Genomic DNA, 26,964 nt, shown 5'->3' with positions numbered 1-26,964 from the left:
GCAACGCCAGGGAAGAGTACGACTGGCTGCTCTGCGTGTGTCAGGCGACGCCTGTCCTAATCCGCACCGCGAGTTCGCGCGAGAACATCAATCATCAAGATGAAGCGACGCGTCCACGAGATCTGAAAAAAAACCACGCAAACACGCGAGGGCACCGTGAATGAAGCACAGTCTTTAAAAATGTGTAAGAGAGGGAAAACAATTTAATATTAAATGCGTGTGAAAACGTTTATGAGCTGATATCGGATATCCATCCAGGTGTAATCTGTCACAAGGCCAGTGAATAAAAAACTTTTTTTTTGTTGCCAATCTGTAACAAAAGCACGTCAAAATCCACATCAATGAGCCCAGTCTGTCAGCACGCGCATTTATGACACACGCTAAGCATCGGGTGAATTTGCGCATTAACGCAAACCGACGCGTTTCTGTCCTCCTTCCTTATTCCGCGTCAACCTCCGCGCTATCCGCGCTCCGAACCGTCTTTGACGATTTTGTTTTGTTCTGTTTCTAATGAGCTCACGAGCCCGGCGTCCTAGCAACAGCTGCGTGCTGCTCCGTCTGCCTGGGGGGCGTCCTTCTCGCCACGACGGAACCGCGCGCGACTCCGTTCACGTGCTAATTCGAAGTAGCGTCGCCACAGCTGCAAAAAATATCTCCGGATCGCCCACCCCTCCCCTCCTCTCTCTCTCCCCCTCCCCCCGTCCCCCTCATCCCCTCTCTATCCCACCCTCCCCTTTTCAAAACAACGGTTGCTCTTCTTTCTCCGATTCGTTTCGGCCCGATTTCCCCCGCTCTCTCGGTTCTGCGCGGCGGCGCGCTGAAGAGGTGGAAAGCGGGAGAGAGGTGTTCGTCACAGTCGAGCCTCGGCTTCCGCCGCGCGAGCCTCGTTCATTCAGGACGGATTAGCGAGCGTTCCGAGTGGGAGGAGGGTACATTTGCAGAGGAGATCTATTATTTCAGCCCCACCGGCCCGCTTCTCCTCCCCTGCTTTCCGCTGTGATTTGTATCTCTGCTCGGAGAGGGAACCATAGAAGTAGCTCATTACAGATAGCACTCCTGGTGCACTCTTCGCCACTCGTTTAGATTATAATTATACGTCAACATATTGGTGGCCAACAGGACAACACAAACACCCACTCACGCTACAATAAAAGAGTATATAAATACATGCGACATTGTATTTATATTATTTCTCAAATTTTGTATGTGCTTATATTTCTTTATGAGATTATGAGATTAAACGCCAGCATGTCTCTGTCTCTGTCTCAGTCTTGTTAGACTTGCTCTCTTTGCATGTCTATCCTGTTATTTACGAGATGTAAATTTTTCTCCTGATAATCACATAAATGTTTCCTGTTATTGATAAAACACTGTTTCTAGTAGAGCACATAATAGATAATTCTGCTGGATTTAAACAGGGAGAGTCCCCCCGGTACAATGCTTCAAAATGATCATTCAGCGCCGCATAATAATTTCACAAATAAATACGCTCAGCACGTAAGTACAGGACCAGTACATCATATCAATCAAAACTTGAACATTATTGTCTTCCACTACGCATCGGTGGAATGATAACTGGGTAAACGATAACTGCTAGTGCGGAACACACTCAAGAGTGATGGAGGCGCAGGCTAACCAACAAGTAAGCTCGTACTTTCCTTCCCTTATCCGTTTTTCTGAGCTACAGGAGGTCCGCATCAGCAACAGGGGTTTCGAGTTCTTCTGTAGAGCAACTGAAGCTGCACTGCACTCGGCCACACCCTTTCACAAGTTTTAAGAAGGTGCATCAAATTTGAATTCACCCTCAGCTGGCTAGAGTTCATAATATCTGTGAAGTCACTGCACACACGACTGGATCCGGGCCACGTTTTGAACTGTCTGTTTTTTCCTCAGTCACATGGTCTGTTTGGTCATAGGGTCCCCCAGGGAAGGTGGGTTTCGGTCAGAAGTATGTTCTCTGTCTCACTGGTTCCTACTGCACCAGAAGTATAAGACACTCAGTCGTACAGTACAGCTCGGCTTGGCACTACGGGGTGAAGGAAACTTCTGTACTTTGCACAGCTATACGTACAATTTTGACCCCTACCAAACTGATGGAGGATACAAAGTTTATCAAAAAATATACACAGAATATGCATTTGTGTATTTTTCTGCCAGAATGCAACTCTATTTCTAGATATAGAGCTAAACCTAGCCTTGACTGATTATTTTTATTTATCCAGCCCAATCGTACATAATGTATTCAAAGCGTTTAAAAACGAACATTGATTTCTATCAAAGTAAATTTATCGTGGGTATGAATTTACAGCAGTAACGACCCAAGATTTATTAGTCAGGTGGCGAATGTTCCAATCTCATTGCTATTCTGGGCCTGAATAAGCAATCCGTTTCACATCAGTTTAACATATAAAGAGCAGATATCTCAGGTCTCTGATGGTATAAAACAAAAAATCGTGCACATTTTTCAATTGAATTCATTGAACATGTTGTGATTAATACAGCAGTCGGGTGGAGTTTCTCTCTGTTCCAGTTTCTTAGGAATATCCCCCAATACAACAGGTACTGCAAAGTGACGACTTGCGCCGCAAAATGCAATACGCCCGCAATCTATATGCAAATATTGCAAATCCTCACAGCTGAACAGGAAAGAAAGATGCGTCAAGTGCGCACGGTTACTTTTCATTACGAATCTCCGCAAAAAACCATTCAACAGGTCCACTGAAACAGAAATCACTTCATTAAACAAATGACGGAATGAATTAGGATTTGCTCTCCACGTAAAAAGCAACTGGCCAGATCTCAGGGTGCTGCTAGGTGGCTAGCGCTATTAAGGCACTATCCCAGGCACTATTCCAGCACCATTGGGCCCGCACACTGGTGTCAGAGTCAGACTGTGTCAGTGTCGAATACAGCCGACTGCCCTGCAGGACAGCTCACAATTGGCCAAGGGAAGACTGGGATTGGCTGGCCAGGGGGGAGAATCATCTCACACCAGCGACCCCTGCTGGTCAATTGGCCACCCAACGCCCACTCAGGCTGCTTGTTAACGGCCTGATTTATTCAGACCTATAGGACTGGCAAAACCTTTTAGCACGCGCAAGACCGATAGCGTGACCGACCAACGATTGGTTGTGGCATTTGTTGTGCACCAAACGTTGGTTGTGTTATTAGTATGTTAAGTGTCTTCCTCCAGCTTGTGTCTGTGCGAGCTCAACTCGAGCTTGGCGGCGTGTAACGGAGGTGGAGGTGACAGAAACAGAAGTGGTCAATGAATGCGATTTGGGAATTTTAAACGGAGGGAAAAATGAAAAAGAGGCATTTTAAGAAAAGTCTGAGCCAACGGCGGGCTGGAGGGACTCACCTCTGGGACATGATCTTATAGGCGTCGGGCAGGTAGCACTGCGTGTTCTCCATCTGGGCCGGGTCGGCGTCGCAGATCTTGTCATCTGTCCGGCCGAAGTTGGCGGTCTCGATCATGATGACGTCGGTGCCTGGGCAGCGCAGCTCGATGGGGTAGCCCTCGCACGACAGCTCCCGCCGAACCACCGCCATTAGGACCGGCACCCGGCTGAAGGCTGCGGAGGTGGGAACATTACATTACATCACATTACGTTAAATTACATTACATTACATTACATCACACTACATTAAATTACATTACATCCCATTATATTACATTACATTACAGGCATTTAACAGATGCTCTTATCCAGAGCAACTTACACGACTTTTAACATAGCATATACATTGCATCCATTTATACAGCCGAATATATACTGAATCTGTTGGGTTAAGGGTAGCTTGCTCAAGGGAAATACGGCAGTGTCTTACCTAGGAATCGAACGTATGACCTTTCGGTTACAAGAACAACTCCTTACCCATTATACTACACTGCTGCCTGTGCAATGTTTCTTATGGTCATAATCGCATCACCCTTTTAAAAAAAAAAAAATTATGGAATATATGTGCAGAAAAGTTTGGAATGAAATGCACTTCAACTGTCAGAATCAACTTCACAGTCCAATGTTGAAAATGTATGATTTCCTACAATTCATTTAATTTATAAATCGAAGTTCAATTAATTTCCTTAATTGGCTGAACTGGCTCTAACTCTGTACATGTAACATATTATATGACTGTTATTCATTGGGTCTGGAAATCAATTCTCTCTCTCTCTTTCTCTCTCTCTCTCTCTTACAAGCACTCACACACACACACACACACACACACACACACAACCACGTGCACACGCACACACACACACACAAACGTGCGTATACACACGTACACACAAGTACAGCATTTCAAGAAAAATCTTTTTGATGTGCACATCAGAAATGATATGGACGTCATGCATCCCTCTATATGCGTATGCAAGGTTAATAAAATGCATAATATTTTATTTCTCATCTAGCCAGTTGCCAATAATTGCATCATATTCACTTTAAAATGTCTTATAGCTGTTTTCAACTAAATAATAGGGACAAAACACCCTGAGCCATAATTAATCATACAGATTGGTGCTTAAAATGAGCAGCTATTACACTTATCCATTTAAAGGGATTAAAGGCAAACCCTATCAGATCTAGAGGCTCACAAAGTTGCTACAAATGGCTGACAGTGAATGACAATGTAATCACTCTAGACAACAGAATAACAGGTTCAGTTATGATACAGATGATATAGGATTTCTCCACCGAAATGCTGATAACACATGTTTCTGCTACAGATCGCGGTCTGGCCTGCGAACATTACACCGTGATGGGTAAAAGTTAACTTTACAAGTTTCAGTCCTGACAGAAGAATTGAGCCATAAAACAGAAATGACAAGAACCGAAAAAGGTTCAAAGAAAGTAATAACAGTTAAGAACAACAATACAAAATTCACACACGCGCATGCACACACACGCATGCACACACACATGCACACACACACACACACACACATCACAATGACACACACACACACACACAAGCACGCACACACACATGCACACACACACACACACACACACACACACGTACAAACGCACACACACACACACTAAAAATAATGGCTCATCAGAGAGAAAGCATAGCTAATGTCCATATCTGAGCATGATAATGACTTCATATGCATGTCTAAATGTGAGAAATTTGTATATAATGAGTTAGCACATATGTATTAATTATGCATAATTAATATTTAATTGATTATATCATGTACTCTAATTATATTACATGTTACATCAATATTTAAGTGGCTTGCTCACAATTTTTACAATTGTAACAAATGAGTGGTTTTAAGGAGGACATTTTTATCCCCAAATATTCATTTATGAGGTTTATATGAAAACAGGAAATTCAATTTAAAGATGCACTCTCTAATGAGTCAGTAATGCATTCTCGTTTATCTTACCTTCTCTCCGCATTGCCTGTTTTATTTGGACCATAAAGTGATGTAATAGACCAGGGGTGTCCAATCTTATCCGCCCAATCTTATCTGTGGGTGCAGGTTTTTGTTTCAGCCCAGTGCTACAGCATCTGATTTAACTATTTAGCTAATCATGGTCTTCAGTCAAGACCTTGATAAGAATGTGGTGTCTTAGTGCTCGGCTAAAACAAAAACCTGCATCCACACCAGCCCTTTTCGGATAAGACTGGACACTAGACTGTGACATTAAGCATATCCAAATTCAAGCCTGTCAATGAATCCCTAGGTCTGAGAGAGCTTTGATATGGCTGTGTGACAAAGGTAAATTCCTTGAAAGGTAACCATAGCAACATCACCCTTTTTTATCTACATGATCATTAAACTGCATGATGTACCATGCCATCAAATGGGCTATGACACTAAATCTGCTCCAGAGAATGTCCATTTACTGTAATAGCATTGGTGTGAAAAAAAAAACAAAAAACAAAACAAATACTTATACTGTACTAAAATGTTACATGTATAAACAATTACATTTTAACAGATTCAGATGCTAGAAAACATACTTCCAGTCAATGAGAAACATTCAACTGAATGCACTGTCACCAGTATTGATGCAGAGGGCAGAACTCCCTGCCCTTCATGCTATATAGCAAAGATATTCTCAACACTTGAAACAATGAGAACAGGGAACAATCTATTATTAATGAACTGATAGTCCCAGATGTTCCAGTCATCTGGGGCTATCGGCACTTTAAATATATCCAACCCATTCACTGGACGTAAACTGTGTTTGTTTGCTTTGTTTGTTTAGTTGTCTATTGTACTGAATACTGCACTCAGGGAAGTATACTTTGGCATATATGTAATATATGAACTAGGCTATAGGTAGACATTTATAGTTTTCCCACAGTATACCTTTAAAATAGTATGAATAACCGAAAATATTATGATAAACAGGTATGAAAAAAATGGTTTAAACTTTAGGAAAGTAACAGGAACTTCAAAATACCAAAAAATAAATGAATAAAAAAATATGGAATTTATACGGGCTGAGAATTTAGAGGAGCACAGTTTCAGCGGAAAGGGTTGTTGATTGAACGGCACTGCCAAATCTGTGCTTTAAATAAAACCTAATAATGAATTATTAATATCCGTTTCGCAAATCTGGCCAGGACGACGGTGCAGATGGTTATGTCTCACTATCACGTGTATCATTCCTTCACATAAAGGAGTAAGAAAACCTTGCTCTGAGACTCCGTGGGACGTCTGACATTTCCGGGTAACGTTCTCGGCACACGAGCCCGGCATTAACCTTCTGGAACAACAGAATAAATTCAGACGCAGGAGTGCATAAAAACGCTAATGTAAGCAAGCAACCAAATGCCACAACTGTCTTAAATTACTGAAATAGTCCACAATCCACTGTAATTGCGTTCGAGCCCCAAGGTGGTGAGAGAGAGTCGTATTTTACCGACGGTTCGCGCGCCGCGCTGTCACAGCTGGTCCACCGGCTGACTCAGAAACAAGGCCGAGGCAACGAAACCTACACCGCGCACCGAGAGCATAACATATTCTGCCCCCCTTTTTTTAAGGCATTCTTTTAAGCATGAATCTTTGAAGAGTTTTTTGCTGAACGTGCAAAAGGACTGCATGGTGGCAGATATTAACTTTAATTATTTCTGCTGACGCACAAGTGGAAGGGGATGTACCTACGGTATTTTGACTATCACTGCATGCATTTTATAAATTTTTTTTCTGTTGTCTTTGATTGTTAACATTTGCGTACATTTTACCATGTTACATCCAGCGGTAAACAACAGTATTCCCAGGTGAAATAATAGATGATGTATAAATAATAAACTCTTCTTGTATTTGATAGCAGATGGCTCAATGGATACTGTACTACGATGTTAAAACCAAGTTTATATGTCCAGTAATGTAATGGACTCCCATTCGAGATGCATTCTACTACAGCTATTAGGGACAGAGTGATCTATCAGAGTTGATTTTACACTGACAATTTTGCATGTCAGAGGTGCTATGTCTTTACTTTGAGACAAAGAGGTCCCCAAGACTGGAATGCTGTTTATTAACCCATAAATCCTTCAAACTTGGGGGACTACAGTCATAAGAAATAACTGTCGGTGTTTAAGAACACACCTATTCTCGCGAGGACTAAAAACTCAGTAATTATTATCATAACATACAGTACATTTCTCAACGATAAATCAAAATCAAAAGTCCACAGTACTCCAGAATTTTATGAAAGATATTTACATGAACAAAATAGCCAATGGGAATGTGCTGCCCTGCACTGTACTTTAATTGCCAATGGTATGACTTCATCCATCCATTATCATTTATATTTAAATGTTGCTAGAAACTGATAACATGCTGGCTTACAGCACTGATACAGAATTGTTCCCAACCCAAATTAAATTAGGCCATCTACTGCTCATGCAGTTGTTGAAAAGGGGATTTCCAGCAGAAGAGCATCATGGCTATATTACAGCCACAATTTCATTCTGTCCCCTGATAGTTCTCTCTTGCTAATACGAACAGATTAGTGGTGTTATTGAATAAATGAAAAAAAGAAAACAGTTTAGGCCTCACATAACCTATCAACAAATAAAAACAAATAAAAACATCTGCTTCTGCCCAAAAAAATCAAATATGTTTTTCATTTCTCTTTCATCTGTGTTCTCTGTATTATGTATTGTGTGGAAATAGGCCGTATTATTTGAGGATCTCTAGCGAGATTTTTTTTTTCTTTTTTTAATCTTTACAGGGATTTAATTTCCTTTGACTTTACAGTAGAAAAACCAGGCGATGTTTAAATGAGCTACAGAGGAACTAAAGCGATGACGGAGCACATCAAACAGTCCCCCCCCCCCCCCCCCCCGACAAAGCCAGTGATTAATTAGCGCATGAATCATTGTGTCGCTACTTGATTAGCAGCAAAAGATACACCCACCTCCACTCGTTCCTACCGAACGAGCTCGAGATCACCAGTCCTGCGGGAAATCTGTGGAGAAACCACGGCAACCGACTCAATCACCGTCTACACCTTGTTGAAGAGGGAAAAAAATGTCTAGAATTCCTTTCCCCTTGAATTAAAGCAGAAATGCCCATGATTTTATGTAAGGGCACTGTCACTGTTCTTTAAGCCTGTGTGACCTCCCGGTCTTCCTCTGCCAGTGAATCTGCAAGCGATTACAGAACTGGAAATAAAACCTCAAATCCTTCTCTCGGAGCATTACTCCAGAGGGCTTTCAAATTTTAGGCCGAACATAAAAATCTCAAATATCCATTTCATGCAAGAAGCTTACGACAGAGTTTCTGAATCATTTCTCAAATGTTTACTCTCCACGCGGGTTTGAAAATAAATTAAAACTCGGTTCCTCAGAGCCTGTCCTCTTCAACAGCGTAGCAACTGCAGCAAAGGTCGCGTCAGTGCGATATTGGTTATAAACCATTTTCTGTGGAGGACGACAAGCCATTTCTTTTTTCTGTCCGCTTCCCTCCGCAGAAAACGCTTCGAAACGCATTGGCTATGAACCAGGCACTGAGTAAAGAGGCAAATAGCTCTCAACAGCCCTGGAGATGTGTGAACACACAAGGCCTGGCTGTCAGTCCTGTTGCCAGCCACGTCCTAAGAAATTAGCTCAGTTTGTCAACAAACTTACCATGGTGAGGCGAAAAGAATAAAATATTTCTTGGAATAAAAATTTCACCAAAGTGAAACTCATACGAACGCTGAGTTAGTCCAAAGCCCAGTCACCCTGACAGCCTCTCCGTTGATGCTGATGAAAATCAAGCCCATTGTTGAGTTTTTCCATGCATCAGAAAGCTCCCAGTGGGCAGAACGATATTACTATAAAGGTAGCGCTGATGGAAACAGCTAGCCCAGCCGGACACACAGCTAGCCGGGCTTGCTTAGCGTAGCATATCGTGCGGTACCTGGGCTAAGTGCGTGCCACAGCATGACTGCATACAAACAGCACTTCATCAGGAGCACAGGGTGAAAGAGCTTTCAGAAAAATGCAGCAATGCATGCTGGTACCTCGCACATAGCACTGTACACAGTGCCGAAGCACTTTTGTCTGCCATTTAAAGATTTCATTAAGCCACAACATAACGGTGCATACTTTTTTCAAATGAATAAACAAGTAAATAATGACATTTCTTCATTTAAGACGGAGATCTGTGTCCATTCTAATGAAATGAATACTACTACAACTATATACTACGCAACTCATACACCAAGTCCTATTTTCACACATCGAAAAGACTCGTCCAGATCGATGTGAGGAAGAAAATAATCCAAGAGTCCAAACAATTTGAAAAAAAGAAATAAAAATAAATATAAATAAAAACGGTCAGTTTTCTCTCAGCTGTAAAACCCAGAGTGGGGGGGGTGGTTGGTTGGGGGGGGGGGGGGGGGTGTGCGGTGTGGGCAGCTACAGCTGCACCACACGGGGCTTTGTTCAGCTAATGACATTGTTTGCCAATTTCCTTCCCTTTGTTCCCGTCGCAACTTTTGGGCCACCGCATTGCTTTGGGGATGTTATCTGCCAGAACCAACATCCTGGCCTGCACACCCGTCTGCTTTGTGCAGGGCCGCGGCTCAGGAGCTGGCATCCTCCGAACACACGGCAGCACAAAACAGGGTTTAATCGAGGTCACAATAAAAAAAAAAGATTTTTTTTTTTCGACCTGACATGAGAGGCCTGCCGCATTCGTTCCCCCTATAGGGCCCGTGTTATACGTACGGGGTTACGGTGGAACACTCAATACAGCGTCGCTCAGAAAGGCAATAGAACTCAGCGCAACCTTTCAAAATTACCCACTTAGAATCAGACAGGGAGAGACAGGCAGGTATATCATACAGGTAGACTGCATGGGATTAAAACAAAACATATGGTCTGTCCTGTCAAATGAAATTGAAAATTGACTGAAATTGAGTTGTTTTTTTTTTGTTTTTTTTCATCTTTTGTTGAAAAGCACTTTAACGAAAAAAAGACGCTTTACAAATAAAGTTATTATCAAAGTTGTTCCTATTATTATTACCCATTACGGTTTTATTTTGGATGAAAACAAATGATAGTCTAAGATTAGATTCAAGCCCAAGATATTTTGAAAAAGGAGTAGAAAGTACAAAAAAACAGTGTTTTTACTCCAGTACTAAACACTGTATCCTCTCGCTGTAAATACTGAAAATGATTTGAAATGCGAACTGCAACCCATTAAATAAGCCTGATAAAAGCGCAAGGGCTCGTCTATAGAAAGATTGCACTCACCATAGGCTGTGAAAAACAGAACACAGCCCGCCCATTATGATTTGTCAATGGTTCCTCTGGCCTCAGAAGCCGTCTGCTAAAAGCACTTCATCCATTTTGACCCCAATCAGTGGGCTCTGAGAATTAACTACCTGTTCGCACATCGTGACATAGATACAGTATTATCGCGGAGTCAACATTTAGAGCAGAGATGAGCGAACACACGTTTATCTACACAAGGCGACGGCACAATCAAGCACCGAATCTAAAGAGTCCAATGTGAGGGACAAGCAGATGATTGTAGCTTACAGCAAAATAAAAACCGCTATCTTTTCATAAAGTTACAACAATTCAAAACATCACCATTCCGACATTATGTCGTGGAAGTAGGAAGCCTAATGCAAAATTAATGTACTTATTCATTTATGCATGGACGTTATTTGGTCTTGTTTGCATTGCCTTGGACTGCGAGTGTGCAAATGTGTTTATTTAAAATAAGGGCTAGCCCAACCTAGTCTTGTTTGAAGAACTGCAGGCCAGGGCCGTACGTATATTCAAAGCACATTCAAAGCCAGAATGACAACATACGATTTCTTAAATGCTTGCTTCTGAAAAGACAAAATGGAACCGATTAATGATGAAGCACAAAGCACAAAGGCTACAGCCACGTCCAATAGAAATATTTTTACCAACAGCCTTGCGTACCGAGCCAAAACACAGCCTCTTAAATGGCTTGCACAATAGCACTCCACAGACAGTTTCATTGCATTCAATGACAATGCCTGATTATCCTTCTGAGGAAAAAAAAAAAAAAGCTTAAGTATTTAAAAATTTTTGCATAATAAAAGGGTATTGGGTGACAAAAACGCATTCCAGTGAAAATATTTTCAAAGATATTATTTCTTTTATTTTATTTGAATGTCCCTTGTAGTGTAGGTTTCAGCTTAGGAGAATATATTGTTCTGGTGATTAAGACCAAAGGCTCTGCCCCCTACAGGGGACAAAAATGAGCAGCTGGGTCTCAGAAGGTTATGTTACTAAAGGACTGGATTACATTACATTACATACCATTTATTTGGCAGACGGATTAAGGTGATCGCCTCAGATCACAGCTACCATACTACCATCCAGCCAAAATAAAGCTGGTACACATAAACCATACCAATAGGATGGAGGATTAACACGTTTAATGGGGATGAGACACGTTTGGGCACAACTGATGGAGCTACAGCGACCTGTCAACCAATGACACGCTTTAACCAATCAAAAGGTTTTTCTCCCCACAGTAAAACGACAACGATTGGTTCAAATCAGCGGGTAACTCACATCGCAACGCATAGTACCTCCGCCAATATCTGCCTTCATGAAGGCCTGCTCTACCACGACTCGTGTTTACCGGGCTCTGAATTACGAGACTCAGGAGGAACACACAGCGGTTTCGGGAGAGAGAGGCGCGCACGGCACACGCACGCGCACACGCTTGCACACGCACACGCGCGCGCGCGGCACAGCGGGAGGGAGGCAACAAATCATCTGGCGTCGGCTCCGCCGAGCTCCGAGAGGTCACAGTGCTCGAGCAGCTAATTGCGATTCGAACCCCCGAGCTCGAGATTATTAACGAGAGGCTGCCAGTCATAACGACCGCGAGGCTCGGCGAAAGGGTGACTCCCGCTCGCTCCCTCCCTCCCTCCCTCCCTCCCTCCTCCCTCCTTCGCCCCGGATTCGCGGCGGCGCCCGGCAGCCCCCGACGCCACGCTAAAATAAGATCCTGCCAGCGCCGGCGCCCGCTCCCGCGCACCCTGGAGTGGAAACGGCTCGCCGTATCCGCGACACCGACTCCCCAGCGGCTCCGGTCCTCTGGAAAATCGAAGCCGTTCCAGAATTTTCCGGGGACACGGAGGCTCGGGACTGCGGCGACTGCTCCGCACCGACTGGAAAAATAACACTCGAAGTGTTTACAGTTCCCAGACTCCCCTGTTTGTAAACGTTTTACTCTTTCGGGGACCTTGCAAACAAATAACCTGCTATCTTTGGTTTGGTTTTCTGTGATCTTTGATTTTGTTCTTTCCGTTCTTTACGTCAAAAAACTGGATTTCACATTATATATATTACATATATAAAGAGAGAGAGAAAGAGAAGAGAGGCAGACAGGACTCAAATCGATTAAGTATAACAGGTATACAGTATAATTCAGTACCATATATGTGAAGGATGTATTCTGAACAGAGAAAACTATCATCTACCATCTACCATGGCGATGAGAAACACGCACATCGATTTCAAATGGGTATATAAGTGCAATTTTTGCTCCTCTTGCAATTAATTGCATATTTGTGTTGTGGACGAATAAAGAAACAAATCTTTAAAAGCAGAGTCAGGGGACCTAACAAAGATCCTGCATTTCAAGGACAGCAGCAATTATGTCTTGATAACATCCCCCTTGTCCCACATGCTGTATTACTTGTCAGGCAGAACCTACTGCATTATCTCTATGAAAAAGATTATCTTCAAGCCCAGGGATCGAACTGAGTCCAGTAATCAAGGGGCCTTTGGAGAATGAACACCTTCAATTTTTCTCAGTTGACAGTCTGGCTTTTGTAGGTTTCTCATTCCTTATCGCCACAGAATCTCAATTACGGGGAAGGAACAAGTAGCAGGTCCCCTCCCAAAACCTGCTCTTTGCTGCTGACTTCCACTCAATCTGGACTTTCTCATCTACAACAGAAGTAAAAAATATATATATAAAAATAAAAAGAAATAAAAATTAATGAATAAATAAATAAACAAGGCAGAAATTTTATCAAGCATTGAAATGGAGTACGGTTGACCTAAGCATGTGGATACATCATTATCCAGCTGAAACAAACTGTGGTAGTATTTTTTATTTTGTTACTAGAAATCATTCACTATAAGCCAAAGGCTGACCAAATTAGGGAGACAGGGATTGATTTTTATGAGTCACCACTGGAACAGTACACCAAATTTACAGTCTTGTCTACAATTCCACATGGGTTTAAAGGTCAAACAAATGACCTGAAGGCCCACATATTCTGAAGAGTAAGGCCACTGTTTTTTTTAAACATTTTTTTTTAGCTCCACGCTATTGCTTTAGCGTTCAAAGAAAGATAAAGCCAATCGGTTTGACCGTGACAACATCTTCTGCCAAACACACACACTCAAGGGAACACTACAAAAGCAAGGTCTATGCTTTGTATATTTATTTTCGCTTTTTTATTTATTTATTTATTTTTTCCACAAAGAACAATTAATACGGAAATGGAAGATGAGGACCTGGGTCTCAAAGGAGGCCGCTGAGCGTACAATAGAGGGCTTCTTTTGTCGACGGCTGTATTGAATTCCCTCGGAGGGCAGCGGGGGCCACGCTGGAGGCCATCTCAAGTGTGCCCCTCCCCCGTTTCTTTACAAGGTCTGAAGGGCTAATCTGTCTCTCGGCAACATTTGATCCCAGTCCCGGTCTGGGTGCCTACTTTACAATACTCCATATTGATTCACTGGCTTCCATTACAGCCCGCCTCTCAATCATTCTTTTTGGGGGGGGGCAGGAGGGGGGGGGGTTGTGCGACAAAAATCTCGCACGGTCACTGGACTTAAGATATGCCACGTATTTAATTTAGGGGGGGGGGGGGTCAAGCGCGACACAGTGGTGAACAGTAATGCTTGTGTGTTCCAGAATGCAGTTAGGAAAAAAAAAAAAAAGGAAAAATTAGTTATGTAACTTTTAAGTAGCTTTCAGCAGCAAAGTTTGCACATGAGCACACGCTAACGAACACGGAATGGCGGAGTCAGAGAGAGACGATAAATAATTAATACCTTTATGGCTGTATTATTCTTAAGCGACACGTTCTGCTCCGTTCCATAAAGAGCGGCGTTATGGTTCTCTGGTGAATCGGCTGCCTCCCCAGCGTATAAACTTCAGAGGACGGCGCCTCTAATGGGCGCGGTTTCGGATCCCAGGCAGGCCCATTCCTCACCCGGCTTTAAACCGGCCCGTTTTAGTTGACTGGCGCATCGTAACTTTTTTTTTTTTTTCACCCCGAGCCGGAAAATATACGCGACGGCGTATACTCCCGCCCCCCCCCCCCCACGTACAGCGCCGTAGCCAAACGACACCACGCAGGGGCATCAGTCGGTGATTTAAAACCGAGGCGCGGAAAGCCAGTGGTAAAAAGGCGGGGGGGGGTGGGGTGGGGGGGGACTTTAAACGCGCGGCGTGTTTACAGTGTGTCAGCACCTGAAACGGGGGGCGGGAGTTTTACTGCGCCGGCTACGCATGAGTAATCGCCGTGATGACGTCTAATTGAGCGGTTTTTTTTCAGTCTCGCAGGAAGGCCGCGGCAGAGCACGCAGGCCCGGTAAGCCTATAGCACATAGCGAGCGTTAGCATGAGAGTTGAGCTGCACCGGCGAGAATTACATTTCCTGTTGTGCTGCACTGATGAGTCACCATTTAAGTGATTGGGAATAACAGATGAAAGGAACAACTCATACTAATACCGATCGTGGCATGCTTTAACTACTTCTCATATTTTCTGATTTATGTCCGGTACTTGAAAACTTCATAGGGAATTCTATATGATCACAGAAATTAGTTGTGTTTATTTTATATAGACAGTGTTTATTTTCATATCTGATATAATCAAGACTGTCATAAAGTTTGCTCAGAGCATTCTATGAATGATTATATTTCACTGAAAATATTGAACCTAGATGAGCTGAATGATCTGGCAATAAATACTGTTTTGTTCTTATGTTCTTATTTTGAATTATTTTTATTGATTTATTTTTTTAGAAATGGTGTGCATTTGTCTTTTTACTTTAGAACCTAAGAATGTATGAATGCGTAGTGATGAGAACATGTCATTCAGACATTCTAGGCAATCGAGACAATCCATCACTGTGTGAACCTTGAACTTCAACACCCCAGGGTCTCTAACTCTATGACACAACCTGGCGAGCTCTTCCATGACCTGACATTGATGGGCATTGATTTTGAGGCATGCTTCTTTTGAAACAGGGCGGATGGCTTTTGAGATAGCCCACCCTTTCACTACAGTCCAAGTTTAAGGGTCATTGGGCATATTTATGACATCATTTTAAGCTTTCAACGTGCTCTGGACCATCTCATGGAAAACTAACATCTTTGTCCTCTTGACCTTTTGTCGATAATAATTCTCCTTAAACGCCCCTCTGCTTTAATAAGCAACCTTAAATGGCAACTTTCACCACTTCAGATAATGCAACATTAGCACAGGCTCACAAATCCATTTACGAAATGCACGGCCTGTTCAGAGCACCAAAAAAAGAGGAAAAAAAAAAAACTATGGGACATTTTAAAATGTTTCCGCACCTAATGCTCCTGCCATTCATTTTAACAGCTTTTTGGCTGCACTTTGGCACTTAAAAAAGAGGCCCAGGTGCTCAGAACTCCAGGTTCCATACGAGTTGGATGTTCCGGACTTTTCCGATCCGGATAAGGTATTGGGGGAATGTCCCGTCCCCTCAGATAGCGTGTACAGCGGGTCTGTATGGGGCAATGTGCATCACTGAGTGAATGAATACACTGAGGCAGGAAACTGTCATCACGGGCGTTTCGTGATCGGAGTTCATTTCCACACTGTTTCCCCTCCATTATCCCAACCGGGAATATCTGTAGCGCTGCTATGGTCATTCAAAGCGAGATCCCGAAGGAGGAAGGAGGGGTGAAAATGTTCATAAAAAAGTCATAAAATAAATTAGATCGTTTAATAGCGGCGCTTTCTGCAAGCTGGAGGCTCCATAATGATTTTTTATTTAATAATAAAAAGAAAAAAAGAAATTTCATTCCGTTATGTCTTAACTGTATGAAAACGTGACTATCCAGCTCGGACTACATTTGCCCGGCCACAAATACAGAGCGATAATGTTTTAGCAAAATCGTAAGACCCGGCGGAAACAAAACATAAATTCGCTATACTGGGCGCACGGATAAACTGAGGATCGGTTCACACGTGTCAGCGAGAGGACGATGCAAACGAGCCCACAAATCTTCACGCACCATAAAAGCCATGGCAACATGAAGTGAGCATCCCACAATCCCAAGGGGCACAACACAGCGAGTCCGGCTCGGGAGTCCACCGGGACAACCGCACATTAAGTCATTTGGCAAAAAAACGCGTCAGTTAGGCATTCAGTGGCTGAGTGACTTCCTTCTAAAGTGGCTCGTTGCCTCTGCCTGATTCTTAACCCAGTGCCTTTAACAAGGAGGATTTTCGCAAAGGCCAACAGGGAGAGGGGAGGATGCGCGTCTGAATCCTTCGCCAGATCAGAGCTAACGTGCGCGCATTATCATTTCCGCTCCCAGCAAAGCTCTAAATTTAGCCTCGCAGAGTTTTCCGCGGGTTCACCGCAACTCTCGGACGAAACGAAGTGCGCTGGCTGTAGAACATCCATCAGCATCGTGTAGCGTAGCGTAGCGTCGGGTCGGGGCGGGGCGGGGCGGGCAGGGGACGATAATCACCGTTAAACAACGAAAGCGCCTGGGGAGCCGGAAGCCGGTCATCACAGACCAGGCGGAAAGCAGGCCCGGGGTGGGGGTGGGGTGGGGCAGCCAGAGATGCAAGTTGGAAGGTGGAAAAGCACGCTGGACAGAAGAGGCAGACGACCCCATTCCACCGTTGGCTTTGTCCGTCTTCAAACTATAACTGCCATGAGACTGAGTAGCAGGCGAAAAAAAAAAAAAAGGTAGGCAGCCCCACTGGAACAGTTGGAAATTGTGTGTCCTGCAGTTTCGGTAGCACTTTGTAACCTTACAGGGACGTCTTTGTGACAAGTGGGCGGCTCTGGGTGACTCTGAAACAGCGTTCGGGTCCTGAGGGGGTGGCAGACAACAGCCCCCCTCATCCCACTGTCAGAACCCACACCAGGACGTGCGAGGGTTAATGAACCACGTCCTTTTACTCGTCGTCTCTCTCTCCGGGCGTGACAGGGGGGCTCGAAGCGAGGGTACCGCAGGGACACCCGCCCCCCCCCCCCCCCCCCCGTCGCGACCTCGCTCTCGGCCCTGAGCTCGGACGGGACGGCGTCTCAGAGTGGAGTTCTCACACCGTGCAGCACGATGGGGGATTAAGACGCGTGGTCTCCATCTCTTTTTTTGTGTCCGTGGTGTTTCAGCTGGCCAGGAGCTATGTGGAAGGACGTTTCATACGCCGGAAAGGTAAATAAGTAAAATAATAACAAAATACAGAGATAAAAGCTGAGATAAGTGTTGAAGAGGCTGCATGTAAAAAAAATTTAAAAAATTTTTTAAAAAACAAATGCCCGAAGACACTATTTTTGGATAGCTGATACCAGGCAGAACTTAACGATACATACAAATAAGAAGACACGGTTTTCTCCTTGAATGCACGCGAACGGCTAATCCTGCACTGTGTCGACAACCAATGGAATGAGGACTAGAGTACGGATCAGTGCTGGCATAGAGGACCGATCTGGCCCAATCCTCTGGATGCTTTTATGAATAAATACATAAATATTTACACAAACATGAACCTACACTCCCTTTATCTTGACCTAACACATCTTATGAGAAATTATACATTTATTTATTTTGTCAGGTTCTATATATATATATATATATATATATATATGTGTGTGTGTGTGTGTGTGTGTGTATGGTTTTTGGCAAATGATTTCAAATGTGTACACAGGTCTGTAAATTTCTGATAAAATCAAGGTTTTCTATAATTTGATCTCTCATATTAGGTTCCTCTCACTAAGTGCTTGGAGCTTTCCAAAAGGGTGTCTTAAGGAAAACATGATGTCATATGTGAACAGAATGCTTAATGAGTCTGAATGCATTTGGATATTCCCTTAGTGGACCTCAATTAATATGCTATTTACTCATGTTGAAAAATTAATTATGGATGATATTTTTTTAACTAATTGACATAAATGAAATAGCCTTTTTTTAAACTTAGATTACACATGATTACACATCAATGTGATTTACTGGAGGCTTTTATTTTTCACAGATCTTTTTAATTAAATTGCTGCATACTGTCACAGTTCCACACATACAAGCTGGAAATAAGTACCTGTCCCAAGACTGGAGCTATGTCAACATGCACAAATTTCACTAATTCTTTCAGTGTTTTTAGTGTTTTTTCCAGTCTTTTTTTCAGTACATTTTTACCACAGTTGATTTCAACAGTGAGCAATCACAGCAATCTTATCCATGTTGCCATATTTGAGTGTTATATACATTATGTTATATATATTTAATTTCAGATTCAATCTAAATTAGTCTTCAGACAGCTACCGTACAGCTATGTTGATTGGCTAATACAGACAATATACAGATCAGCTAACATGTTTTGTGCAGCAACACAGCCTATGTTTGCCTACAGGGTGTATACAATACTCACTGGGTATGAATTTAAAGTGGTAATCAGACAACAAGGGCCTTTGTGACCTTCGTGCTGATAAGTGTGATAAGTGATAAGCGTAGGGGTTTGCAGGAAAGCGCCATATGCATCCAAAACACAAAACACATTCTGCAATATCTGCGATGACACTTATTTGGGAATTGGGTTTGTCAGAGTACTGCCAAAGAGCCACAACAGCATTTCCAGGCACCGGTGTCATCATAGTTAATCCCCAAATTATAAATGACAATTCCCGAAGCCAACTGCCAAATATATGCACATCGCTGGCATTCAGTAAACAAAAATGGATCAAACACGTCTTCATATACATCGCTGCTGTTATTATTCCGAGTACCTGCATTTTTGCACATGCATTCCTTACCCAAAAACATTGTTATTTTATCGGTACAGATGTGGGGCTGACACTGGAAATAAAACGGTATTTTTCTGCAAGCTCTTCCGCTGCCAGCCTGGTTCAATCAGTTCTAGTATCTCCACCATCAGCATTGCCAGATAGTGTATTAAGGGGATTGGCTCCCAGAGACGTAGGATTTAGTGCTCTTTTAACCTGTGAGGAAGAAAACTGGGGGGCCTACAACTGTGTGTGTGTGTGTGTGTGTGTGTGTTTGTGTGGGTGTGTGTGGATGTGGGCGTGTGTGTGCATGTGTGTACTGTATGTGTGGTGTGTGTCTGTGCGTGCGCGTGTGTGTGTATGCACGGGTATGTGTGTGTGTGTGTGTGTGGTTGTGGGTGTGCATGTGTAAGTGTGTGTATACGCGCGAGTGTGGGTATGAGTGTGTGCGTCATCAGGGGGGAAAAAAAAAGTTTAAAACATGCACTTCGATTTTAAATATTTATTTGAGTTTCATCCCCGTGGTGACAGCGGCAGAGAGGTGTTAAAGTAGGTGAATTGGGAAGGAGTACATCTGGGAGAGGAGCGCAGCCTCCGGAAAAAAGTGCGGAAAATTCGGACACCTCATCCATCACCGGGGCTCTAATGTACAGCAGGCGATGATAACGCCGACGCTCCCGCAGTCGGAACGCCGGCAACAAAGGAGACGTCAACAAAAATTTCACAGCGGCGTGATGGATGATTGGACTTTAAAGGTTGGACCGTTTCTAAGGTCAGCTAAGGGTTCGCAAAAAAGAAAAAAAAAAGAAATGCAGTTAAACAGAAACAGACATATTTAGTGCGGATACTGTACATGTGGAGTAGGTAGGTAGGTAGGTTCAGGGTTAAGTTGAGAGAAGTGGAAAAAAAAAAAAACAGGCTTTAGTGCAGATTTTTCCGTAATGCAAAAGCGGGAAAAGCGCTACAAACGTTTCCCAAAAAAAAATGACACCCCTCACGAGACAAGGCCTCAAACGATTTGTGCAGAATTATTACGCCGGCAATGCCACGCAATCATAGCGCTTCTTTAAAACGCCGTAGCTTTCATGAAACACATCTGATTTAATTGGAAGATTATGCTAGCCGTCACTCTAAATCAAGTGCTGTATTGTGAGTTAGCAAATCTTTAAATTGTGCCTTTGAATTCATAAAAATGGCCTTTCAATCATATCAGCTAAGCACCCAAGTGTTTTTTTCCGAATGCTTATAACAGTAAAGAGTAAAATGTAAGTTTTAACCCTTTGAAGAGAAGGTTTGGAATGTTTTCAAAATTCAAAGCCAGTGTTCTAGAACTCCACTGCTTTCAATTACCAGCAGCGATTGTTACATCATCATTAGAATGTTCAGTTAAGAACATTCTAATCACATATGTGTGATCTCACACCTTAAAGGGTTAAACAGGAGACATGGGTTATATAACTCAGTGAAAGCCTCTGCAGGTGGCCCAAGGTCATTAGTTCAAAGCCCAAGAGAAAATCCTCTGGTTACGCCACACGTTGGCCGGATTCATCCGCAGCCAGCAGGAAAATACTGCACTTGATCTACTTCAATCACCAGCCGATCCAGAGCAAGGAGCACCAGAAGATAAGGGGGCAGCACAAAATTCTGGACCCTGTGCATATGCAGTCTCTGTGGGTCTCCTTAAAGTTTCCGACCAAAGAAAACTTTTTAATCTGGGATTTTTGAGCAGCCCCCCCAGCCCAGGGTCCTGGGTAGTCAGTTCCATTTCCCCCCCCCACTGTGACCCCCCTGTAGCTATGACAACAGAGAATAACATTTAATTTTGTACTTCTACCTGCAAACAAAAACTACCACCTTTCAGACTCCTCTTTGTAGCTGGCAGAATTAATACTTCAGTTTTATAGGGTACAGCAATTGTTAATCATTTGAACATTTGAAATTTGTCCAGAGCCAAAACAACACTGCCAGGGTGCACATGAAAACTAATTTTCTTTTAATACAAATGCAGTTTATTGATCACCCCTTTAATCAAGCACATAAGGGAATGCCCCTGTGGTAAAAATGGCAACACTTTCGCAAAGAAAGTGATTTAAGAGCGTAACTTCAGCAAAAATATTTTGATCAAGAGGACTGCATTTGCAAAACCCTGCCTGTAATGTCTGGGGACATAGATTGATTTTTTATTTTTTTACTTTTTTAAAGTGAGCATCATTTTTTTTTGTAAAAGTCGTGGTCGATTTGTCTTCGGACGCGGTTCACATTGAGCTAGCCTTAGATGGCCCAACGGTAGCGAAGACAAATACCGAGTTTGAGGGACTTTAAAGGTTAGCGGTTTTCGTTGTGTACAGAGGGTGGAGACTGTGACACGAGAGAGTGCTATCTAAGAAAACCGTACTCTCGTTTTTTGCCCTTCAAGGGAAATGTTGTATGGCCTGCTTCTGCACCTGCTGCAAGATTGGAAAATTCGATCTGAATATTAATTTCCACTTGCGAAGAGGGCAGTAGATGAATATCCGCTCTTATAAGAAGTTGTGCACCGCGTGAGCAAAGTAACAAAATATTAACCGTGAAACTCCAACTGTACACAGCCAATAAAATGTATCTGTGCTTACTGGTTTCATCTTTTTTAAATCAATAATACACAGATACACAATGTTCTTTTTGTTGTGCTCATATTATTTTGCCTTTCGAAAGCTGTAAAAGTACTTCATCGCAAAAATGTCAATAAACTGTTCAGACCTAGGAGCACATAATTATTAAATATCTGTATGGAGCCCACAACACAATTCAAGCGATCGAAGATGAAAAGGAAAATTAAACATCTTCAAAAGTATGTTGTGAACTTGTTCATAATGCAAGGTCCGAAATAAATTACATTCAGGAAATTCTGCTTTCACCATTCTTGTTTTCACCATAGTCCCATGTTTACAGATTTCCAGTGAAACTAAATGCGAAGGTTCAGGGAGATCAAACGCAATTGCTGAACATCCGCTGGCTATGAGCTCAGAGACCTTGAGTCAATAACAGACCCTGTTTGACGCGTGTAACCGTTCGTGGAACACGCTTTTCAACCTGCGTGCGGCAGGATTCCTCAGCATCTTCTGACACAAAGCCCTGACCTGCGTCGAACACGCACATGAAACACCTTCACCTTTTAAACACCAAAAAAAAAAACGCCGGGATTTAACTGACAATTTAAAAAGATGCAATCGAGAGTTCCACTAGCATTAAGGACAAAGATCCAGCTTTCACATGACTGTGCATTTTGGTCAGTTTCGTCGAAAATCCTCAGGGGTCTTGCAGAAGAAGTGTTTTCCACTTTCACTAGCCTCTGAGGAGGCAAAGTCCTGGCAGACGTATTAGACCCGGGTTCGAACACGTTCGCCGTCTCCCCAACGCGTTCGCTCGGCGCGTGTTGGGTATCGACAGGCGGTCGACCACCCGCCAAGCGGCTGTGCTCCTCACCGGGGCCCGCCGGAGTTTTTTTGGGGACGTGAGCTCGCTTTCCCCCGTGGACGCCTGGTCGGACGGTCGATTACCTCCCAATCGTTCAGCCACGGAAGGAAAAAGACAAAGAGAGCTGGGCGCTTTCACAGGGCGTCGCTGGCTAACCGCAGACTTCCTGTCCTCTGCGGCCAGATCGCCTTCACTTCTTCCATCTTGCGGAAAAGGCGTGCGCCAGCCTCAAGTGTTCTCTGGTCTTTAGGAAGCGCCGGCTGGATGTTTATTAAAGTTACCTATTATTGCCAGGCTTTTGCTTCATGTGCAAACGATGGCGGTTCTGTGACTCTCCTCGTATTAAATAAATACACACACTTCTCTCTAATATCCTCTCGCCCTCATACAGACACACACACGCACGCACACAAACGCACGCACACACACACACACACACACAGGCACGCACTTGAATAAATGAACTTAATAGACAGCAATGTGTCTCTGTCCCGCTTTTTCATTATCACCAGATGACAGAACCGCGATCCCTCGCTCAGCTCTTTTTTTTTTAAACACCGAGCCGACTGTCGTCTTACGTTTCATTCTCTCCTGTGGCTGATTGGAACTGAATCCATCGTGACATTAATTCCTTGAATTAAATAAACCATGTGCGATTATTAACCTTTCTTCTTTTTTCCCCCTCCCCATGTTCTCCTGGGTATGCATCCCCCTGTCTACAGGTACATAAATTTTACAAGGCCACACGGATGCATAGATATTGATACAGATATCGACACACAGTTCTAATCAGGCACCACACGGAGAAGAGAGAGAGCATTCACTCTCCCTCAAAGGAAGTGAGAGAGGGAAGACCTTAATAGGATTATCTCCGAGCAGGACAACATCCCCCACAGAAGCATGTGCACCGCTGACAACATAAGCAGCAGTCATAGTGAATGCAGAGATCGCTTTCACTCGATTAAGCCACTGCATCACCAGAGGACTACATCCTGCCTGATTTAGGTACGACGGTAGAACAGACAGCAATTTGAGTAGTCCTCATTTCAACCAATCAAAAACAGCAGACTCAAATTTCCAACAATAAATACTTCAAAGATTCATCAAACATACAGACAGACAGATAGAGAGATAGAGAGATAGATAGATAGATAGATAGATAGATAGATAGATAGACAGACAGACAGAAGTCATGCTCTTGAGACTCTCAAATGAGATGTATGGGTCATGTCAGGACAGCCAGAAAAAATATCGAAAAATGTGTTAGGACTAGATTTATATAGTTAACAAATAGTGCAATATTGGCAAATTTACATACAAATATTTGCTGATAATCTACTTGATATGTGGGCCTGTAAGATTTTGAATGCTTTTGAGCACTGTGAGATAACCAGTTTCACAAATGCCATAAGACCACTCCTGTTGAACATTACCACAAGGCAAACGATGCTCCAAAGCCTGTTTTGAATTAGACACCAAAGCCCATGATTTAATTTGCTCAAATTTCCTTCACCGGCCCTGAAGTATCAAATTAGCACCGTTATAGGCCATTGGCCCAAAAACCCCTGCTTGATTTTGCTTCTGCTTAATCTGAATGTAAATGACTTAATTTATTTTATTCCAAAAAACAATCGTTGCGAAGGCGAACCCCAAACAGTGGGAAACCGAGGCGCTTTTCAATTTGTTTTAATCTGTGAAAGGGTGAGAAAGGCACTCCGAGGGGATCTTATCGGGGGGTGGGGGGGGGGGGGGGGTGGGGGTGGTATGTGGGGGGGGGGGGGGGCAGGGACTCACCGAAAGCGGAGAGCGCGCTGAGGAGGAGCAGCAGCGCCGTCCACATGGCTCCAGCTGAAGACGTCCGCCTTCCCATCCGAGATCGAGCCGATGTCGCTTTCCCGACCGCTCCTCTCACACTCGGGGTCCGAAAGCTGGCCTGGAGGCGAGAAGAGGGAACGAATGAGAAACAAGGAAGAAAGGGAAAAAAAATGGCGGTTAGGTCTCGGTCTGCAGCGGTCAAACCGCTTACGGTCGAAGGAGAATGAATCAAGGACAAAAACAGCCGAACCCATCCTTACTGCTGATGGGGATGCCAATGGCATCACATACGATCTGCAGTGAAAGGGACACATGAATCTTTCCCAAAGACCCTTATAATGGGATCTAATGGGAAGTGCTCTCCTGGCTGGATTGGCTCTCTATCATTGTAGGACAAGGGTGGATTTTTCTCCACAACCCAACAAATGAAAGGGTCACATGGATCTTTCCCAGACCTCTGTCTGTTAGCATGAGCCCTAGTTTGTTGAGGGAAGGATTCAAGGATAACACCAACATTCTAATATTCTAGATCCTCTTCCATGATTGGTGAAGATGTCTGCATGCCTTGTATGGAATGTATTCTACACTTGCATGTAAATGTCTGTTGCTTTTCATGCTGTGCTCCCAGAATGAAGGTCTGCTCTGTTTAGAAGTGTTGATTAGGGCCAACGTCAGACAGCTCGAGTGGAGCGTGCAATTTGTTATACTCATTTCCCATTTCCCATGCAATAACGAAGGTCTGTGAGAGGAATAAAATTAATGATGTGATGAATACATTTTAAGCAACATTTTTGAAATCAAAAGCGAAATATTCATAACATTTTCACAAAAATGTTCACTGATCGCATTCGCAATTAGGAGAAAAAAGGCAAATTTTCGGCAATGGGACAGCCAATTATTTTAACAATTTCCACTAATGATGCTTCTCCTGAGCTGAAATGCAAACCATGAGGGTCATGCAACATCTTACTGTACACTTCAAATAGAATCAAACAGAAAACCTAATTTTCTAAACAACACATAGGAACATTGAATACTTATCTCAAAAAGCATCTACATATGAAAACTTTAGCACAGTTCAGTACAGCCAAGTCCTACGGGACAATGCCTCTGATACCAGAGTTCTCAGAGTTTAAGTGAGGCCATCAGGAAATTTTCTCCATTTGGAGAGTTATGACATCAGCTGCCTGTCACAGTGAATGTGCTATTCCATAATAATCCAGCAACACAAATTAGATTAGGAACAATCACACGTAAGCACATTCGGTTGCTAAAACAGACACAGAGGTAAATAACGCATAGCTAGTTCGCCCGTGTCACAACTCCAGCCTTTCTCTCGAGCTGTTTAGTCATGTTCGTTCTCCATTCCATTCCAGACTGTGACTAAGACCCCGATTGTGACCCCCCCAGTCCCGGGCCGCCGCCTCACAAAGAAACGTGTCCCGAGCCACGGGGTAAACGTGATTTACGTGCTAGTGCGCTAACACAACAGCAGTCCGTCGCCGTGACGGCCACGAGCCGTGAGCGCGTATGAAAATGAGGCAGAAGGCAGAATGAGGGGGGGGGGGGGGCTGGGGGGGGAGTATAAACAAATGCTGAGAGACAAACCGTCTCCGCCTCTTCCCCGCTGTCTGTTTGGGCGGTTTTTTTGTTTGCGCCAAAGCTGTCGCAGACAGTCTGGACGAGCTCCGGGAACAACATGGCCGCCGCGACGCCGGTGGCAAAATCAAACCTGAAAGGACGAGCTTCGGCGTCCCCACGGTGATGCTGTTCTCCCTCCCTCATGGGTCTCACGTGTGGTTACACAGCCCCCACTGAGACTGCGTCTGTCACTCAACACACAACTTCTCTCCTCCCTCCCTCTCTCCATTCTATTTCAAAAGTACGACTGGTTTTTTTTTTTTTTTTTCAAAAAAGGTATGAACAGAACTCTTGACACACAAGGATTTATTTATTTATGTATTATTTTTGCTTATACACCCTCTGTCTAGCAGAGCTATTTCTCCAATTATAACATTATTCCTTGCTTTAGTATCCAGTTCTCAGAGTTACAGCCCTTTTCATTTCATTAAGCGGATGCACGCGATCATTTCTCTGCCTCTTCCAGGTTTGGGAATGTCCCACGGCAGACACGCGAGGCAGCGAGCGGTCTGGCTCCGAGCCCAAAACCGAGTCATTTACACAGAAGGTGCATTTAGTCGCCTGTACTTTCACCCCCTTTCAA

At 43.5% G+C, this 26,964-nt stretch overlaps 1 protein-coding gene across 17 annotated transcripts in view; it reads right to left on the bottom strand.

The window, feature by feature from the left end:
• LOC118231730 (adhesion G protein-coupled receptor L3-like) overlaps positions 1-26,964 on the bottom strand; it is a 219,281-nt gene that overhangs the window by 129,006 nt on the left and 63,311 nt on the right. For all 17 annotated transcript variants that reach the window (XM_035425857.1, XM_035425861.1, XM_035425858.1 and 14 more), the window contains exons 3-4: positions 24,720-24,858; positions 3,362-3,575 (exon numbers count right to left, since the gene is read on the bottom strand). In XM_035425857.1, coding sequence (XP_035281748.1) covers positions 3,362-3,575; positions 24,720-24,795 — 290 coding nt within the window. In that variant the 5' untranslated portion in view covers positions 24,796-24,858. The remainder of the gene's footprint in view (positions 1-3,361; positions 3,576-24,719; positions 24,859-26,964) is intronic.

The sequence above is a fragment of the Anguilla anguilla genome, chromosome 7, assembly GCF_013347855.1.
Source record: "Anguilla anguilla isolate fAngAng1 chromosome 7, fAngAng1.pri, whole genome shotgun sequence".
NCBI lineage: Eukaryota > Metazoa > Chordata > Actinopteri > Anguilliformes > Anguillidae > Anguilla > Anguilla anguilla.
This window is presented reverse-complemented; position numbering and strand designations above follow the sequence as displayed.